Genomic DNA, 17,824 nt, shown 5'->3' on the forward strand with positions numbered 1-17,824 from the left:
ACACTAAAGGCAGCTGGATATTTAGAAATTTTTAAAAACAAAAATTGTATTTTTCTCATTTCCCTATAAACCCTGCCCCAACTTCTATTGTAATTTTGTTGTATGGTTTTAAAATAATTAAAATATAATTAATTTGAATAATAAACTAAAATATAAATAAAATTATTATTAAAAACAAAAAAAAATATAGTGAAGTCTGATCATGATGAAATCTTAAGCAGAACATAAACAAACAAACAACATTAGCAATGTATATTTTTTAATCGATTACACAAAAAAAAACAAAACCAACAAAATAAAATATTAAAAAAAATTATAGAAATAAAAGCTAAATTTAAATAAATTATATTGAGTAGAGATTTAACCCGAAAAGCGTAAAAGTTTTAGAAATAATTTTGTAAAACGAAGTAATACATCCCGTACATCACTATTTTAACTACATTTCATCATCCCCTCTCCCTTCTCTCTCCAATAGTTTCAAAAAAACCAAACCTAACCCAACAAACGGAAGCAAGTAAATTCATATTATTGTAAAAAATATATAAGGATGGAAATATTAAAAAATAATGAATTATTATTAAAAACAAACAAAAAAAATTAACAATAAATTCGTTTAATTTCTCTATATAATTGTCATTTAGCAAACAGTTTTTGCCATTTCGTTAAATTCTTTCTTCGATATGATTAATTAAAGATCAAATCATTGTAATTACTAAGTAAATGATATGGTGAGACACGGCAACAGGTGGTGGTACGTACTACAGTTACACGATCAGCACGTTCAAAATTGGCCTTAACCGTTTCATAATAACGACCGTCACTGTGAGAAAGGAGAAATGTAGATAATTCAATTAATTTTACATATTCATTAGAACTTAAATACTTGGAATTTACCTCAAGACCATGCAACGCAATTTCAAACATTTTACACGCAATAAATCAATGGCCTTTTGACTTTTATCCGAAAAACGTAAATTATCAGGATCCCATCTGTAATGCAAATAAATTTTGTATAATTTTAGTTTATAGTTTTAGTTCTGAAGAATTTTACTTTCAATCAATGTTTTTGTATAAAAAATAAAAACTTACCTCAATTCCAAACGCTCCAAATTACCACAACTCGAAGCAATCGTGTCCATCAATTGATCAACATGAATATTGACACCCAACTTTTCAGCAGTACCCATGACAATAATCCTATTTTATTAAAAAAACATGTGATTCAATTTTCAATTAAACTTCCACAATTCTACATACTTGGCATTAGATAAAACCGGCAAAACACTCATCCACAATTGATCGGTAATATGAGGCATACCGGAAAGACAACAAGCTGCCAATTGCTGGCCATGACGTGTTAAAAACTTTTGTAAAGCATCATCTGTGATATTATCCGAAGAGTCCAAATCCAAAGAAATTAAAGATCTAAAAGCAGAATACAAACATTTAAAATAAAATTAAAATTTACAATCCTACACTGTCACCCACCTAGTCATGCCCGATTCCATCCATTGCTTCAAAACTGTATCATTGAAACCGTTAATTTGACCAGCTGATAAAAATTTCAAATTTGGTATACGTGTCAACATGTCCACCAAACACTCAGTGGACAAATCTGTAGCAGTGATATCCAGTTCCTGTAAAGCGCATTTATCCCAATCAGCCTGCATAACAAACTCCGATTTCAAACTGGTGCCATTCATTAGCAAGCAGGTCAAACGTTTAGAACGTTGTATCAAAGTTTTCAAAGTGGAACCAGTAACTTTATTGCAGAAATTTACCGCCAAACATTCCAGTTGAATACAATTGGAACTGAAAGCATCAATATGAGAATCATCAATGAAATTAATGCCATACAAATTGATGACACGCAAATTAGGAGTAGCCGACTTCAGCTTATGAACATTGATAACTTCATAAATTTCCTCTTCCTCCTCTTCGCACTTCTCATAGGTACCAATCAAGTGCAGCACCTCTAGACCATTGATAAAATTGTAAATTTTACGCATAAAACCTTCCATAAAGATGACCTCCGACAAGCAAATGCACATGTAACGCAACTTGGTGGGAAAAGCTTGCATTTCACTGAAATCATGAAGTTGCATGGCTGCAAAGAATGGTAAGTTTCAATAGATTTTCTTTATAAAAATAGTAATTTTGTATGTAACTAACCAGTGGAGAAATCCAAAAGCATATGTGTCAAGTTGGGACATTTCGATGACAATTCATGCAGTACAGTATGTGTTATCAATTCGATGGGCAATTCTATATAACGTAGAGTGGGTCCGAAACGCACCGAAATCAGCGAAAGTAAAGATTCCAATGAACCCACATGCAAACCAGAAATTTCTGGTCTTAAGGAGACATTTTTCCATAGTTGAGTATCGTAGGCAATTTTACGCCAACGACGACATACTCTTGCCAAACGACAGATTTCACGATGTGAGAGATACGAAAAGATTTGCAGAATTACTTTATCCGGTAATTTTTCAATTGTCTAAAATGTTTTACGGAAGAATTTTCATTAGTAACTTGAAATTATAGTTAAAAAATTCCTTTGGAGGAATTGGACTTGTACGGCGAATTTGAGTTTAAAATAATTTTTATTTGATGACCTTTTTCAAACCAATATTTTCAAGAATATTTTAGACCGATGTAGGTTGAACGAGAGAATTTTAATTGAGTTTGATTACGTTATCCATCGGTGAGCAGTCCTTTCCTTATGGTAAGGCCTATTCATTATTATTTGTGTAATGCACACTCTGAAAGCCCTGGATTTAGTTTGATTCAGCAATATATGTATTTATGAGATTGAAATATTTTAAAAATCAATATATATTTTGTTCCAATCAGAATTTGAAGTTTAGAACTATCGAAAAAGATTAATTTAAGTATCTATTCAATAACTCTAAGTTAAAACTTTAAAAGAATATTTTGTATTTAACTACTGGAGAATTTTTTTATAATTGTAAAATTTTCATTCTTGTTTTACGAAACTCATGTTCTAGGAGGATCTGGTTAGAAAAACAACAACATATTTTGAGGACCGATTTACCATTAAACATTTAAATTTATATACATTTTTCTAAATTTTTACTCAACAATAATTTTCCTTAAATCTAACCAAAATTTGTGTTTTTTTAATTTAAAATTATGTTTTTTTGTTTTGTTTTCTTGTTTCAATATTTCTACATGCGGGTGTCATTCGAAATGTATGCTCCATAAACACTTTTTTTGCTTTATTCTAAATATAGACTTTCGAAAAAGACAAATTAAAAAATAATGTTAAATATACTATAATTTCTAATCAAATTTTTAAAATATAATCACAATTACTTTAAAATATTAAACAAAATGATAAACTTGTAAAGTTTTAAAAAATATACAATAATTTTAATTTTTTTTAAGTATTAAACTTGACACACTTATCTTTTTTTCTTTCGTTAGAAAAAGCACATACCGTATCTGCAAAGGGGCTACGCACTGTACCATCCGATAGATACACCTGTGAAGCTTCTACAGCTAATTGACCCCAAATATCTGTGGATAAATCCATTACGTTTTTGATATTTTCTAAGGATTTTAAATATTTTCAACTATTTCAAAAAAAGTCAATATTTTCTTTTCTTTTTGATACGTATAAAATTCTTATGTAAAACTTATTGTTTCAATGAGTATTCAACCGAACCGAACGCATTTAATACTAAGGCACTATTACTATAAGGAATCTCCAAAATACTTTGACTAACTGTGAGAAATCGAAATTTTCTAAATTTAGTTAAATACCAAGAGCATAAGAGTTTTCACAACAAGAAGAGCAAAAGAGCAGAGATTTTTTATGTATCTTGTATCTGTTAATTACAAAACAGCTGTGTATTGTTATTTTTCAAAATTTTGTATTGAATTTAAAATTTGTTTTGTTTAGAATATTGTACATAGTGAAACAATAATAAAACTTTAAGAAAAAGACAGAAAACTAAAACAAAATTAAATATATTAAAAGAAAAAGTTTTTGTTTACAAGTAAAATTATCATACTCACTAGTTTCTCTTTCGATTGTATATTAATGTCATCTCTTCCAATGGCCGATGAAGAGGTTTGTGCTGCCAAAACATTCCAATTATCCATGTTTTGTTTTTAGTTATATATTTTTTTTTGTTTCAAATGGAAATCAATTAAATAAATGAAATTTGTTTTGTAGATTTGTTTAATTGATAAATTAAATTTTAAAATATTTTTTAGGTCAAGACACATACGCCAACAAACACTTATTTTTCCTAAATACTGGTGGTTTCAGGTGCTGTACATTCACAATAACAGATGTTGGTTTTGAAATTGCTTTAATTTTTTTTTGTTTTCTTTTTCTTAAAGCAAAGTGTATTTTGGATAACAACCTATAAAAAGGGATTCAAGAAAAGTCTATTTGCAAATTATTATCATAAAAATTTTATTGACTTTAAATTTCAATTGTTTAATTCTTATAAGAATAAGTTGTAAAGTACAATTTCATAATTTAATTTTAATTTAATTTTGTTAATTTTTTTTACAATAAGGACTATGATTGGGTTAAGGCGATTACAACTTAAAGTTTGAAAAATGTTTTAAAATTTTACTTAAAATTTTTTTTTAAATTTCAAAATGTTACACACCGTATAATAAATTAAAATTATATGTAGTTCAAAATAATACATTCTAGTAGTGAAAATTACAAAAACAAGAAGCGTTTTTTTACATTCACTCTACACATGCTGCTGCAAACAAAATAAAGAATAAATAAAATAAATACATAAAATGCAAGTCATAATTTTAAAATTAAGGGATTTATGATATAAAAAAATTAGTTTTTATTTTTAATATTTACCCATTTTTATTTATTTTATAATAAAACAATTATTAATATTTGTTAAAGAAATATTAGTTAGTTTTTATAGAAATTTATTATTTTGAAATAATTTGTTTTAAGCACAGTTTCTACTTAATTTCAAAACTTAATATTGTGATTAATAAGTATTATTATCAGCTTTAGAATACAATTTTCTTTATAAATTCTTGTTTAATTTTGAATTAATATATTTTTTTTAGTTGTTAACAATATGTATTTGTTTAAATTAATTTGCATTTTGTTGCCTTAATTTGTTGCTAAAAATATATTTTTTCAAGGGTCTCTTGCTTTGTCTTAAAAGAAAATTTCAATTTTGTTAAATATTTTATGATATTTTGTAACTACCTTGTTTTTTTTTTCAAATAATATTTAAGTTTATTTTAATTAAACAGTTATTTTGTTTTATAGAAATATTATTAATTTAAATTCACTTGTTCTATCTTAAAAGAAAAACTCTAATTGTGTTTTTATATTTCTAGGCCTTGCATAAGTTATTTTCTTTTTGTATTTTATCTAGCCGGACGTTTTTGATTTTTTTCCTTATGATGGAGGTGATGATGTGTACCTCACTGCAATACCCGCACAACTGAGTTTATTTTCATTTTTGCCAAAATAAAATAAATATTTCCGTTGTAAAGCGTTAAAAGTACATCATGTACTTATGCATAGTTTCATTTCATTAACATCATCTATACATCCATCTACAACATCATATACAACGCCGTCGTCGAAAAAATAAATAAACATTTTAAAAAGAGAGCATTTCTTTTGTGTTTTTTAAGAAACTTTTTTCAAACGTTTTATTGAAATTTTTGCAAAATTTTTTGAGTTTTCTTCAGGGAGAATGAATATTTGATGAAATTAATTATCTTTAAAGAAGTAATTTTGTTTTAAATAAATGTAATTTATTCGATTTTAAGATGTTTTTTTTTTTTTGAAAATCTGATAAAACTTTATAAATTATATTAAATTATTTACAAAAACGAAAGGGTTCCTTTTCAAAACGTGCCGTTGCCCAATTTTAAATATTCCTAGAAGTCCATGATCTCTAAACTTAACAGTTAATCAGACTTAAGTAAATCAAGTAAAGTAATCGTTAAAATTTAAAATTTTTAAACGAAATCAGTTTTGAGAATGTTTCTTAGTGAATCTTTCTTATATTCCATAAAATATTTCAATTTTAAGGTAATCTTTAACAAATTTTAGAGTGATCTTTTTGCATTTACCAAAAAAACCGACAGAATGCTGTTAAAATTTTAAATCTAAATATGAATATTCCCACAAAATTTTGAAATCCCGGTTTATTACAATTTTTAAATAAAAAAAATCCAGTAATATTTTTTTTGTTGAAAATAACAATAAATTTAAAAAAAAATCATCAATTAAACCTAAAAATCACATTAAAAAATAATTTAAATAAAATATATAATAAAAAAATAATAATTATATTTAAAAACCATTACGACATCTAGCCAAAACAGCTTCAATAATCATTTGAAACCATTCGGCTGAATATGTTGAATAATCGGCGGTTCTAAATAAATTAACTTTAGCTTCAGTAGTCAATGATGAACACAAATAATAGTTAATCGACATTTCAGTCAATTCGACATGATAGTTTTTCATCGACCATTCCAAAACACTCAAACAATTCGATTCATCTAGTTGTGATATTAATAGTTGTAAAACAAATTGTTCCATTTCGGGTATAATATAAATGCGTGACATTTCAAAAGCTTCCAAGAGAGCATAGTATTTATCAGCCGGTGGTATGTTCATTTTTAAATTTTTCGATTGACGTACAATGAGATTGAGAAAATAGAGCAGACCGCTGACGGTGTAGGTGCGCAAGTGTATTTCACCTTCATTGCCTTCGCGAAAATCACTATTTAACATTGTATTGAATACTTCACTGGTGGAGCAGAGTAAAGCCTTATTAAAGGCTACCGCTACTGTCTCTGATTCGCTGCTGTCTTCGGTTTCGTTTGGATCATGTACTAAGAAACGCATATCGCATGATTCATGTAAAGGTTGGCCAGCATCCTTTTCTATGAATATTTCATATTCGTCTAAACGTTTGTCAGCCGCCGTCTGTGGTATATCTATGCCTAAAGTGAAGCGTGACATGCAAGTTAACGAATCAACTGCTTCGGCTGTAAATTCATCTTGTTTGGCACTTAATATTATATTAAGTAAAACCGAGAGAGCATTGCCATCATTTAGGAATTGATATAGCAGTGGTTTACTTTTGATAATGTAGGCTACAGTAATGGCGGCTCTTTTCTGTGATACAATATCCTCACAACGCAATAATCGGGCCAATTCTTCTTTGCCATAATTACATTCACCCACAGATGTTAAGGTGTCTAGAAACCCAAAACCATCTTTGGCCATCTGAGAAGAAATCGGACCGTTTTATTACATGAGTATAAATTTTTGTAGTCAGATGTACAAACCTCTTTAATTTTTGTTAATTGGAACAATTGGTGACATATGCCCTGTTTAATGACTTGACCAAAAAATTGACTTTCCCTAAAAATAATTTAAGTGAAAAGTGAATGTTTTTTTATTTTTAAATATGTGTATTAAAAAATTAGTTTTTTTTCGTAAAAAATGTAATTTTTTATTTAAATTAATAAAAAATTTAAAAAGCTTAAACTGAAATTTGATTAAGCTTTTAGCGAAAAAACATTTTATTTCTTATACTTACAATAAAATATTGGTGAGAGATCCAGCAAAATCTAAATTAATACCAAACATATTAATGGCTTTAATAAGGGTTTTCATGGTTTCGGGTTTCCCCAAGTCTAAACTCTTCTTAACCAAACAGGTTACGCGAAATATTAAATTATCTATTATATCTATGGTATTGTGAGGCAAGTTACTAGTTGGTGGCAATTTTAAAGCAGCATCTTAAAAGGAAATTAAAAAAAAACTTATAAATATAGAAATTCTTTGAAAACATTTCTCAAAAACTTTTCCACAGACCTTGACTTATTTCTTCATCATCTTCTTTATCTAATAAAATATTATCTTCAATGGGTTCTGATCTAGCAGCAACATCCAGTAGATTCATTATTATAGTATGATCATTACAATTGGCATTTGGATTGCTATACAAATAGCTGCTAGTATCTCTTTTATTATCATTCTCATTCTGCTCCTCTTCTTCCTCTTCATCATCACTACAAACGGGGGAATAAGATTCTTCATCGGATTCTAAAAGTAAAAACATTTTTATAATTTTTGTTCTCTATATTAAAGAGAAATGTTATAACCATTTGTTTGATATACATTCCCACCCACTGGTGACATGCTGCGAGAACTACAAGGACTAGATGGAGCATTGTAAGATCTAGGCGAACTGCTGGGTGAATCACAATCCAAATAGATTTCTTCTTTAACCTTAGGAAACTATTAATAAATTAAATTCAATAATTTCCATTTATCAAACACTTTGTATATTCACCTTGCATTTGGTTTCTTTAACTATTTCCGGCAGTTTACGTTTTTTTGAAGTTTGTAATTTTTCCTCACGTTTCTTTTTATAGTAATCATCATCGCTAGCTAAATACAAATCCAGTTCTTTGATTAGAACATTGATTAAGCCTTCGCGTAACATTAGATCCATGCTCATGTTGTCATATTGGAAATTAATTAAGACATTTAAGATCTAAGAAAATTTTTTTTAATTAGAATTTTTTTATTTTTAATAGTTTAAACTCACCGCTGATTTCTCTGGCTGGGAATTAGATTCCTTGCACATTGCAATTAGTTTTCTTAATGCTCCAGACCTTCGGATTTTCGAACGATTACAGGCATCCGTTGATAGTATGCTTATAATATTGATACAATGTCGGCTTTCACTTTCATTGGGAGCTGCCTCCATATCACTTGACACCAACAATTCACAAGCAGCCAGAATAGCATCAGCAGAACTTAAAATGTAAAAAGCTCCCGTATTTTTCGAAAGATTTGATAAGATTTTTAAGGCTACACTTCTGTGTTTATTCTTTTCATCGGTTACAAAATAAACAATTGGAGCAAATGTACAATTGGCTCGATTCAGCGAATCCCATATGGGTACTCCTATCTGCAGCTCTGAAATGGCCAGTAAACACTTTAAAATTTCACATACTAGATCTAATGCTACTCTTTCCTTGGGCATGGCATAAGCATTAGAATTACGAGTGGTATTTTTCAAAACTTCATGATCAAATATATCACTGCGTACACCTTCCAAATTACGGGCAACCTCTTCAAAATACTTCTCACGGTGCTGGTTACGTTTCAAACCCACTTTTAAAGGAGCCTGGGCATCATTTAGAAGTTTTTCCTCGACCACATAATCATTATTTTTCATTACCGATGCCAAAATACGTAAAATTGTAGCTAAACCAGAAGCTTGCAGAAAATTCTTCACAAACTGGGGATTTGTCAATAGGAAACGGCAAGCTCGAAATGCCATCATACGTGTCTGCACATCCGAGGTATCCTCTATTATACGAACCAGAGATTGTGCAATTACTGGACAATGATTGGACACCAATTGATTTGCATCCACTTTAGCCAAATTACCCAACAAACGACAAGCACGACATTGAATGACTGGATTTGGTATCGATTTTAGTATGGTAGCCAAAGGTACTGCAATTTTACTTTCCAAAGCCTATAAAATTACATAAATTTTACACAATTACAAAAACACGCACACAAAAACATACTTAATCGTTGATGTCATGTAATAATTTAAATATTTTCCAAGTCGCACTAACTAACCTCTTTACAACTGATTTCATCGGTACAACAATTGCCCATAATACTCAAAGCCACTTCCAATATTTGCTCATGTGGTTTACTTAGAAAACGTACCATGGGTGAGACACCCCCTGCTTCCCGAAACAATAAAATTCCATCTTTATCTTTGACCACATCTGTACGCAATTTAACCAGACCCTTAACAATCACCGATTTATCCGTTGAGGTCTTTATTACGGTTAAAATATTTTCCACCAATTGGCGATTCATTTTCGCAGCAACTTTTAATTCAACTCATTTATTTTCTTCGGAACATAAATTCGTTAAAATAAAAACAAATCTGGCGAAAAAATTTACTTTGTTTAATGCAAAAAAAAATGTTTCAATGTTTTTGTAATTTTTTTGACATTTTTACTTTGTGCTGCTGTTTCGTTAGCGAATGTTATTTTTATGATGTTTCTTTTGGGGACTTGTTCGTTAGTTTTTGTTGTGTTGCCAAATTGTTTTTGGGTGAGTTTAAGCGATTTTTAGAGGGCTGGTTGCGTGGTCGTCCATTGTGTGTCTGTATAATATTTATATAATTATTTATTTTTTATATAAATAATATATTATTATTCCCCCTTTTTAATTTTTTCTCTTCTTTCGATTTTGCCGAGGTATGATGAATATAAATTAAATTGTGGTGAGTTTATCATTTGTGGTGCATTTCTCTACTGTGGTGAATAAAAATGACATTCATCACAAAAATCGTTACTTACATAAATATTTCACCCCAAAAGTATGCAGCACTTTTTAAAAAATTGCTGTGATTTGTGGATTTTTGTGATGACCGACTGTGTGTGCGTTTTTAATTGGCGAGGGAGTGAGTGTGGTGGTTAGTTTGAAAAATCGTAAAAATATCAAATATAGTAAATTTTCAAAAATCGTAATTTTTAAACATTTCGTAAATTTTCAAATGTGGTAATTTTTCAAATATCGTAAATTTTCAAATATCTTAAAAATTCTCAAATATCGTAAATTTTCAAATATCGTAAATTTATCAAATATCGTAAAATTTTAAAATATCGTAAATTTTCTAATATAGTAATTTTGAAAGTTTTTCAAGTACCGTAAAAATTCTCAAATATCGTAATTTTTTAAATATCGTAATTTTTAAATATCGTAAATTCTTCAAAAATTTTAATTTTAAAATATGTATCGTAAATTTTCGCAAATACAGTAAATTTTCAAATATCGTATCGCCATTTCTATTCAATTTCAGCTGATCAATGTATGAAAGATCTTTATTTAAAATAATTCTCAATTTTAAAAATAAACTCTTTGTGTTTGTTGGGTTGGTCCAATATTGACATTTAACTGCCGGTCCACACTAGAAAACTTTTTTAAGGAAACTTTCGTTTTTCCGTGAGAGAGAAAGAATATCATTCATCTCTCTCGCGGTACGGAGTTTCTCGTACTCGTAAACTTGTTTTGTTATTCTTCTTCTCATTCGTTTCTGAAACAAAAGTTCCTATGTGTGGAAACTTCAAAAAAGAATTAGATGAGTGAGAAGAGTTCTGAGTTGAATAGTGATTGATCTTCTATAAGTGAGTAAGTCTTATTAACTCACCCTGTGATTGTTAAAGTGCCACTGTAAAATAAATTTCACTTATTTTCGTTACATTTTCAAATCAAATTGTGTTTTAAAGTGCCGAAATAAAACAAATTTAAAAAAAAGTTTATACTTACCGCCAAAACTTAAAAATTAAATAAATAATATGTTTCTAATATTTTTGTTTATACAAAAAAATTCTTTATTCACATCAACTCCTTCTAACACAAACATCCAAAAATTAAAATTTACAAACTTTCTTAAATATTTTTTGCGTGTTTTTCTTAATAATTTTACAAAAATATTTTTCAAGAAAAATTACTACTACTCCCAGAAAAAATATATATTTAAATAGATTAAAAAATACAAAAGAAATTAACAAAATAATGTTTAAGTAAATAAAGCAATTAATAGATTATATAATAAATTTGTTTTTGTTTCAATTCTTTTATTTAGGAGAATTTTCTGAGATTTGTGTATTTTAATATTAAAATTTCAGAATATCACACCTATTTCAAGTTTGGATATTTTTTTTTAATTATAATTCTTCTTGATTTATTTAAATTATTATTAAGTATTAACTAAGGCTTAATTTATACATAATTATTGGTAAATTATTTTTGTTTTCATAAAAAAAGGTTTAAGCATAAAATGTTTATTTTGTGTTTTTTTTTATCTATTTTGCTTGCCACAGTTTAACTTAAATTAGAAAAACATATATATTTTTGTAAAACCGTAAAAAATTGTATTATTGCAAAACTGATTTTAATAATAAAAACCTATACAAAGAACTACCAGACAAATACCAACAAACAGTACAGGGTTTGATGGAGTATTTTACATTAAAACACAAAACCATTAAAATTAAATATTACAGTGATTTCAATATTTGCAAAGAGGTATTTTGGGACTTTAAGCAACAAAGTTATGGACTTACTACACAGTACATACATATATACATATGCATAGTTTAACAAATAGTAAATATTGCTGCTTTTTATTACCAAACAGATAAATTCGCTTAAAAAAAAGCTATCAAATTTTACTATTTGGATTAAAAGTGTTTAATAAAGTTTATAAGTGTTCAAACTAACAACTATTTTTGCTTAACTGTATGATTGATTTTTGCCTTTAAAGCAGAACTTCTGTGCGGCTGTTTGGTTTTGTTGGTTGTACACGTTTAGAGTTCTTTTCTGTTTTTGATTCCTTTGTTTGCTAATTGTAATTTAATTATTATTACATAATTATAATAAAATAAACTTACAATTACTAGATAATATTTTAAAAACTAAATACAAATTATGTTTATTAAAAAATTAATAAATTAATTATATAAAACACATACATATCATTATTTATATACGCACGCAACCGGCACGCCCTAATTAATTAATACGAACAAATAAAAATTCATTGAATTGAATTGTTATTAATTAAACATTTAATTAATTATTGCCAGCAGCAAATACTCTTTGTCTCGTCGTTTTGGCAGTTGGTGATGTTAGAGAGGCATCGTCTAGTTTAGACATGGAATCGGCAAATTTGGTATTACCATTGACTTCTTTACTGTAAGCAGAGCCATTCTGATGAGATTTAATGGCACCATTGCTCTGGGACTGGGCAGCTTTCAAGGCAGCCTTGTCCTAATAGAAAGAGTAAATTATTATTTAATTTATAGGGAAATATTTTTCAATTTGTTTTAACTCACCTTTTCTCTCTTCAAATAGGCTTGTTTATAGAAATCGGAGAACAAGAAGTAGAACATAACAGCATGGGCTCCAATGAAGTAAGCAAAACCAATGGGATAGTTGCAGTCATTTTTGAAGAACAATTGGAAGGAGTGGACCATCACCAAAACAAATTGAATCATTTGCAAGACAGTCAAGTACTTCTTCCACCACAAATACTTTTGAACCTTGGGACCCATGGCAGCCAACATATAGTAAGTGTACATGATAATGTGCACGAAAGTGTTGAGGAAACCGAAGAAAGTCGAATGGCCACCGGGAGTGAATTTAACACCCCACCAAACGGACACAGGCATAATACCATGATGTATCACATGCAAAGTAGAAACTTGATCGTAACGTTTGCGCATCACAAAGAAGAAAGTATCAAAGAATTCGGTGAATTTTGAAAAGAAATACCACCAACAACCACGCGCCGTCTAGAAATAGAAACAAATAAATAAATAAAAATATTGATTGTTAATAAAATAAATAATTGTCATGTAATATGATTATGCAAAATAGTAATTGCTAGTGTTTTATTAAATAATCAAACAGTGTTAATTGTTGATTTTTATTATTTTAGTGTTAAATTTATCACAATGATCTACTGAACTCTTGATGAAATTTAAAAAAAAAATACTACGTAAGTTGTTTGTATTTATTTTTATCACTTGCTTATTAATAATATTTTTCAAATTCCAAATATTTATTTAGAATAAATACTAATAATAATCAATACATTTGCTTAGAATTTATGTTTTTTATCACAGTTTTCTAGAATTTATTGTGTAATCCGTGATTGCAAGCGGCTTATGTTAAAATAGTTTAAATAGAGAACAAATTTCAAAGTGAAATTTTATATAAAATACTACGTAGATAAAAGATTTAAAATAAAATGCGGATATTTGTTTAAATTAAATAATTTGTTGTGACATTTTTGCATAAATAAACTAAGCAAATGAAGAACAAATTAATTAGTTTCTAACACTCCTTTTATTTGAATTAAAACAATTTAGTTCTAAATAAATATTTGTTTTAATTAGAAGCAATTTAATAGAAATAGTTCTAATATCATAACATTTCTATGCAGTTTTTATCTTCCAGACTTTGTCTTTCGGTTTGTAGATTTTAATTTGCGAACCTATTTATCTTTGCAATTTATACCCAATATCATTATAATCGTTTAGATAAATCTTGCATTATAAGTTTATTAAGAAGATCAATGTGTCCGAGATAATTGCATAAATGTTATGAAAGATATGATTTTTTGAGTTTTAAAAGAATTCATTTTGTTTACACTTTTGCATTACTTGCTCATGTTTAAACCACCTCGATTGGGCGCTTAAACTAGGAAACAAAATAATTAATTGAGTACTCAAAAACAACATTGGATGATTAATTTAAATTTAATACCTAAATTAACTAACAGTATTCTCAAAAACAACTTTCGAGGATTCATTTTACTTTAATCTTTCGCCTTAAAATTGGCCCTTAATACTTTTACATAGAAAACCGTGATTACTTTGATACATTGTTGTTGTTTCTTCCTTATAATTATCATGATGTAATAAAAACTATTACGATCTTATGAAATATAGCTTTTTATATAAAAAACTTGTGAAATAATAAAACAAATAAACAAATAATATAAATAAAATCTTGTGAATTGAAAAACAATAGCAAACACTTTATAATCAAATATCGTTGTTTTTGTTTTTTTTTGTTTAAATCATGATGATTTTTAAGAATTAAATCAAATAAAAACTATAGTTTATCTTAAAGGAAAAATAAAGTATTCTCTATTATTTAACTAAATTACATAGCAAATTAACACATATGTTTGATTATTGTTTTCCAGTAAAAGTTGTTAATTAAATTAATATTAATTAAAAAGTTAAATTATTAGTTGTTAATAGAAGCAATAACTATTGCTTTTAATTTTTTATTACAATTAGAATTTCTCTAAGGTAAGATTAATAAGTTCAACTAATTGAACTTGTTTAAGAAAAAAAAATTTTAAAGTGTTTGAATTCTTAAAGTTTTTCTTATGGTACCTTCAGACTTATCCAATATTTGACAAAAAAGACGCAAAAACTATTTTTTGTAAATTTATTTTTGATCTGCATGATTTTTGTTTTTGCAAATAATGTCGAAACAAATAATAAAGACGTTTCGAACTGATGTCGTCAAAGATATATTTTGTATTTGTGCAAATTAAAGGAAATCAAAAGGTCGATTTTTTACGGGTCACGTCATTTAAATATTTGATAGCTGTGAACGTAGCTTTAGTATTTTTTTTTTAAGAATTAGACAATTACAATTACGTAAAATTTGTATTGCAAGTGGAAATTTTATTGTAATTTCATATGAACTTTTTGAACTTGTTTGGGTATTTTTGCGTATTATTAAGTTTTAATTTTAATCATGCATTTACTACTTATTCAATTTAAGCAATTTTAAATGTAGACTTTATTCTGTAATTTAAATGGAATTTGCAGTTGTTTGCATAATTATTTCAAATATGTATTGGAAAAATTGCGTATTTTATTATGATTATAACATTTGTAATTAATATACATATTTATACAATTATAAGGAAGCTAAACTATAGTTTGGATTTTTCAATTAAAAAAAAAACTATTTTGTAAAAAGCAGAGCTACACAAAAAGCTCTCTGGTTTTACACATTTGTAAAATAGTAAAAACATTTCTTTAAGCTCTAACTCTCCTTCTGGTCTAACGCCTTTTATACTTCTAAAGTTTTCATTTTGAGTTTAAAACAGGCATCGGTATAAAATGAAATATATGCTCTTTAACACATATGCACTTAAGAATTAAAAAGATCTCATGAGAGATAAAAGAAAAAATAAAGAATGTACTGATATAAAAAACAACTAGTCCACTGACTAGATTATTTACAAATTTCGGACTAGTTTCATGGATATGCCAAGAATTATATATGTATGTTTCTTCAAAAACTACAAGTCATTTTCTAAATCCAACAAGTTTAATTATGTTAAAAAATACAAACACCGTTATATTTCACATTTCAAAAAAGGAAAGCAGTTTAAAGATATTTGATTCGATTTGACAGATTTTTAAATATTACACATGTTTATATTTCTTGTTTTTGTAAAAATTCTGTAGAAAGTAAAAGACATATAAATTTAAAAATTCACAAAACTATAAACTTAACGATTAAGTTAACTTTAGATTTCATAAATCAATATTCATGAAATTTGTAAATCTTTTATCATATTCTCGAACATTTCTAAATTCATAGACTAACAATATAAATAAGCATCATCCATAATTTATGCATATAATTTCTTTATGTCTGTTCATTGTTTTTTTGTTTGCAAAAATTTCTATGGCGAATATGTTAATTTTTTCAACAAAAAGTTGTCTAAATAAAAATTAAGTGCCAAATAGCGGATCAACTTTTGAAAGAAGTCTTTGAAAACTTTAAACATGTGTTGGGGGGTTCTAGAAGAAAGCCGAAACCTTAACAAATTAAGTTCACAGAGAAATAGAGTCAACTTAAATCTAATAAATGACACGTGATATGCTTTTTATGGAACCTGTAGGCTATAAACACGAGTTAGACTGACTGGTATGAGCATTTGTCATAAACTTTTAATTAAATTTTAAAACAAACGGCCATATTGTTTTTAGCCTTAAGCTAAAAACCAAAAATTTACGCAGCCAGTTAAAACAGACGGCATGTCTCTTATGCTATTCATACAACTAAATACAAATATGTATATTAAATATAGTATTTTCTTAAATTGTTTTAAAACCTTATACTATTTAAGAAATTAACATAAAATGTAAATTAAAAAAAAAAAAACGTCAATCGAAAGACGAAACAAAGACAAACAAGTTTAATTTCTACAATAAATTTATCATGTCAGACAAGTAGATACTTACTCTTAGGGCTTTGGGGGAATATGAATAATCTACAGGTTCACATCTTAAATTATAACCATTTAACCAGCCACCAATACAAGACTGAAAAACAAAATATTAAAAATATTATAAATTAATTTGTTTATGAAATTATTTAGAATATAAATGCGAAATTTACCTCATAAAATAACCAGGCACTGAAAAGAACTTGTGCAAAATTGTAAACAATTAAAACTTTGCGTAATTCGAAAGGTTTTCTGTTTTCCATTAATTTGGGACCAAGTACCTAAAAATATATAAAGAAATTATTATTATGAATTATAAATTCATTTTTTTTAATATATGTCTATATTTTTTTTAAGATATTGCTTTATTTTATAACATTGAGCCAAATATTTATTTAGTTGTCTTAACACCCGCCCTATAATTAACTTTGTTTTACGTGTGAATCTTTTGTTTAAACAAATTTATAGTTCCTGTTTTAAGGTTTTGTGTTGTGATTCATTATAATTAAATATCGTGATGATTAAATTAAAAGAAAAATATCTTGGGTTATTTTTAAAGAAATTTCATTAACATGATCTTGACATGATTCCGATCATTACATTTTATTAATGATTTTTTTATTAAATTGTTATGATATAATAACTAAGGGACAATCTTTAGGTGAAGGATTAGGGAATCAATAAAACTGTGACTGCGAAGTTTAATCTTGCACTCAAAAACAGGGATTAACCTCAGATTAAATTTATAGTGGGGAAAAAGGAATAATGGAAGAAAAATTAATAATGGAAAAAGGAATAATGGACTAGATTACGAAATAACTAACTAACTAACTAACTAACTCACTAACTAACTAAATAACTAACTAACTAACTAACTAACTAACTAACTAACTAACTAACTAAATAACTAACTAACTAACTAACTAACTAACTAACTAACTAACTAACTA

General features: G+C 27.3%; 3 protein-coding genes across 7 annotated transcripts in view; all 3 read right to left on the reverse strand.

Moving 5' to 3' along the window:
• Nucleotides 1-554: 554 nt before the first annotated feature.
• LOC111690623 (F-box/LRR-repeat protein fbxl-1) lies at nucleotides 555-5,289 on the reverse strand. 3 transcript variants are annotated; one of them, XM_046950709.1, is made up of 8 exons: nucleotides 5,228-5,289; nucleotides 4,042-4,394; nucleotides 2,173-2,497; nucleotides 1,489-2,107; nucleotides 1,258-1,425; nucleotides 1,090-1,197; nucleotides 895-990; nucleotides 555-820 (listed from the first exon to the last, which is right to left on the reverse strand). In XM_046950709.1, the coding sequence occupies exons 2-8, from the start codon at nucleotides 4,126-4,128 to the stop codon at nucleotides 685-687; spliced, it is 1,539 nt and encodes a 512-aa protein (XP_046806665.1). In that variant the 5' UTR covers nucleotides 4,129-4,394; nucleotides 5,228-5,289; the 3' UTR covers nucleotides 555-684. The 3 variants fall into 3 exon arrangements, with proteins under 3 accessions (XP_046806665.1, XP_023308900.1, XP_023308899.1); XM_023453132.2 differs by lacking the exon at nucleotides 5,228-5,289 and having other exon boundaries at nucleotides 4,042-4,409; XM_023453131.2 differs by lacking the exons at nucleotides 4,042-4,394; nucleotides 5,228-5,289 and adding an exon at nucleotides 3,461-3,718.
• Nucleotides 5,290-5,740: 451 nt separating this feature from the next.
• Nucleotides 5,741-10,153, reverse strand: LOC111690524. 2 transcript variants are annotated; one of them, XM_023453020.2, is made up of 8 exons: nucleotides 9,662-10,153; nucleotides 8,610-9,551; nucleotides 8,352-8,555; nucleotides 8,161-8,287; nucleotides 7,871-8,101; nucleotides 7,593-7,794; nucleotides 7,339-7,414; nucleotides 5,741-7,276 (listed from the first exon to the last, which is right to left on the reverse strand). In XM_023453020.2, the coding sequence occupies exons 1-8, from the start codon at nucleotides 9,908-9,910 to the stop codon at nucleotides 6,332-6,334; spliced, it is 2,976 nt and encodes a 991-aa protein (XP_023308788.2). In that variant the 5' UTR covers nucleotides 9,911-10,153; the 3' UTR covers nucleotides 5,741-6,331. The 2 variants fall into 2 exon arrangements, with proteins under 2 accessions (XP_023308788.2, XP_023308787.2); XM_023453019.2 differs by having other exon boundaries at nucleotides 8,161-8,296; nucleotides 9,662-10,150.
• Nucleotides 10,154-11,974: 1,821 nt separating this feature from the next.
• The window catches only part of LOC111690486 (elongation of very long chain fatty acids protein), a 33,908-nt gene continuing 28,058 nt past the window's right edge, over nucleotides 11,975-17,824 (reverse strand). For both annotated transcript variants that reach the window (XM_023452973.2, XM_046948844.1), the window contains exons 3-6: nucleotides 17,048-17,155; nucleotides 16,891-16,971; nucleotides 12,940-13,398; nucleotides 11,975-12,874 (exon numbers count right to left, since the gene is read on the reverse strand). In XM_023452973.2, the coding sequence (XP_023308741.1) occupies nucleotides 12,677-12,874; nucleotides 12,940-13,398; nucleotides 16,891-16,971; nucleotides 17,048-17,155 (846 nt within the window). In that variant the 3' untranslated portion in view covers nucleotides 11,975-12,676. The remainder of the gene's footprint in view (nucleotides 12,875-12,939; nucleotides 13,399-16,890; nucleotides 16,972-17,047; nucleotides 17,156-17,824) is intronic.

Source organism: Lucilia cuprina, chromosome 4 (genome assembly GCF_022045245.1).
Source record: "Lucilia cuprina isolate Lc7/37 chromosome 4, ASM2204524v1, whole genome shotgun sequence".
NCBI lineage: Eukaryota > Metazoa > Arthropoda > Insecta > Diptera > Calliphoridae > Lucilia > Lucilia cuprina.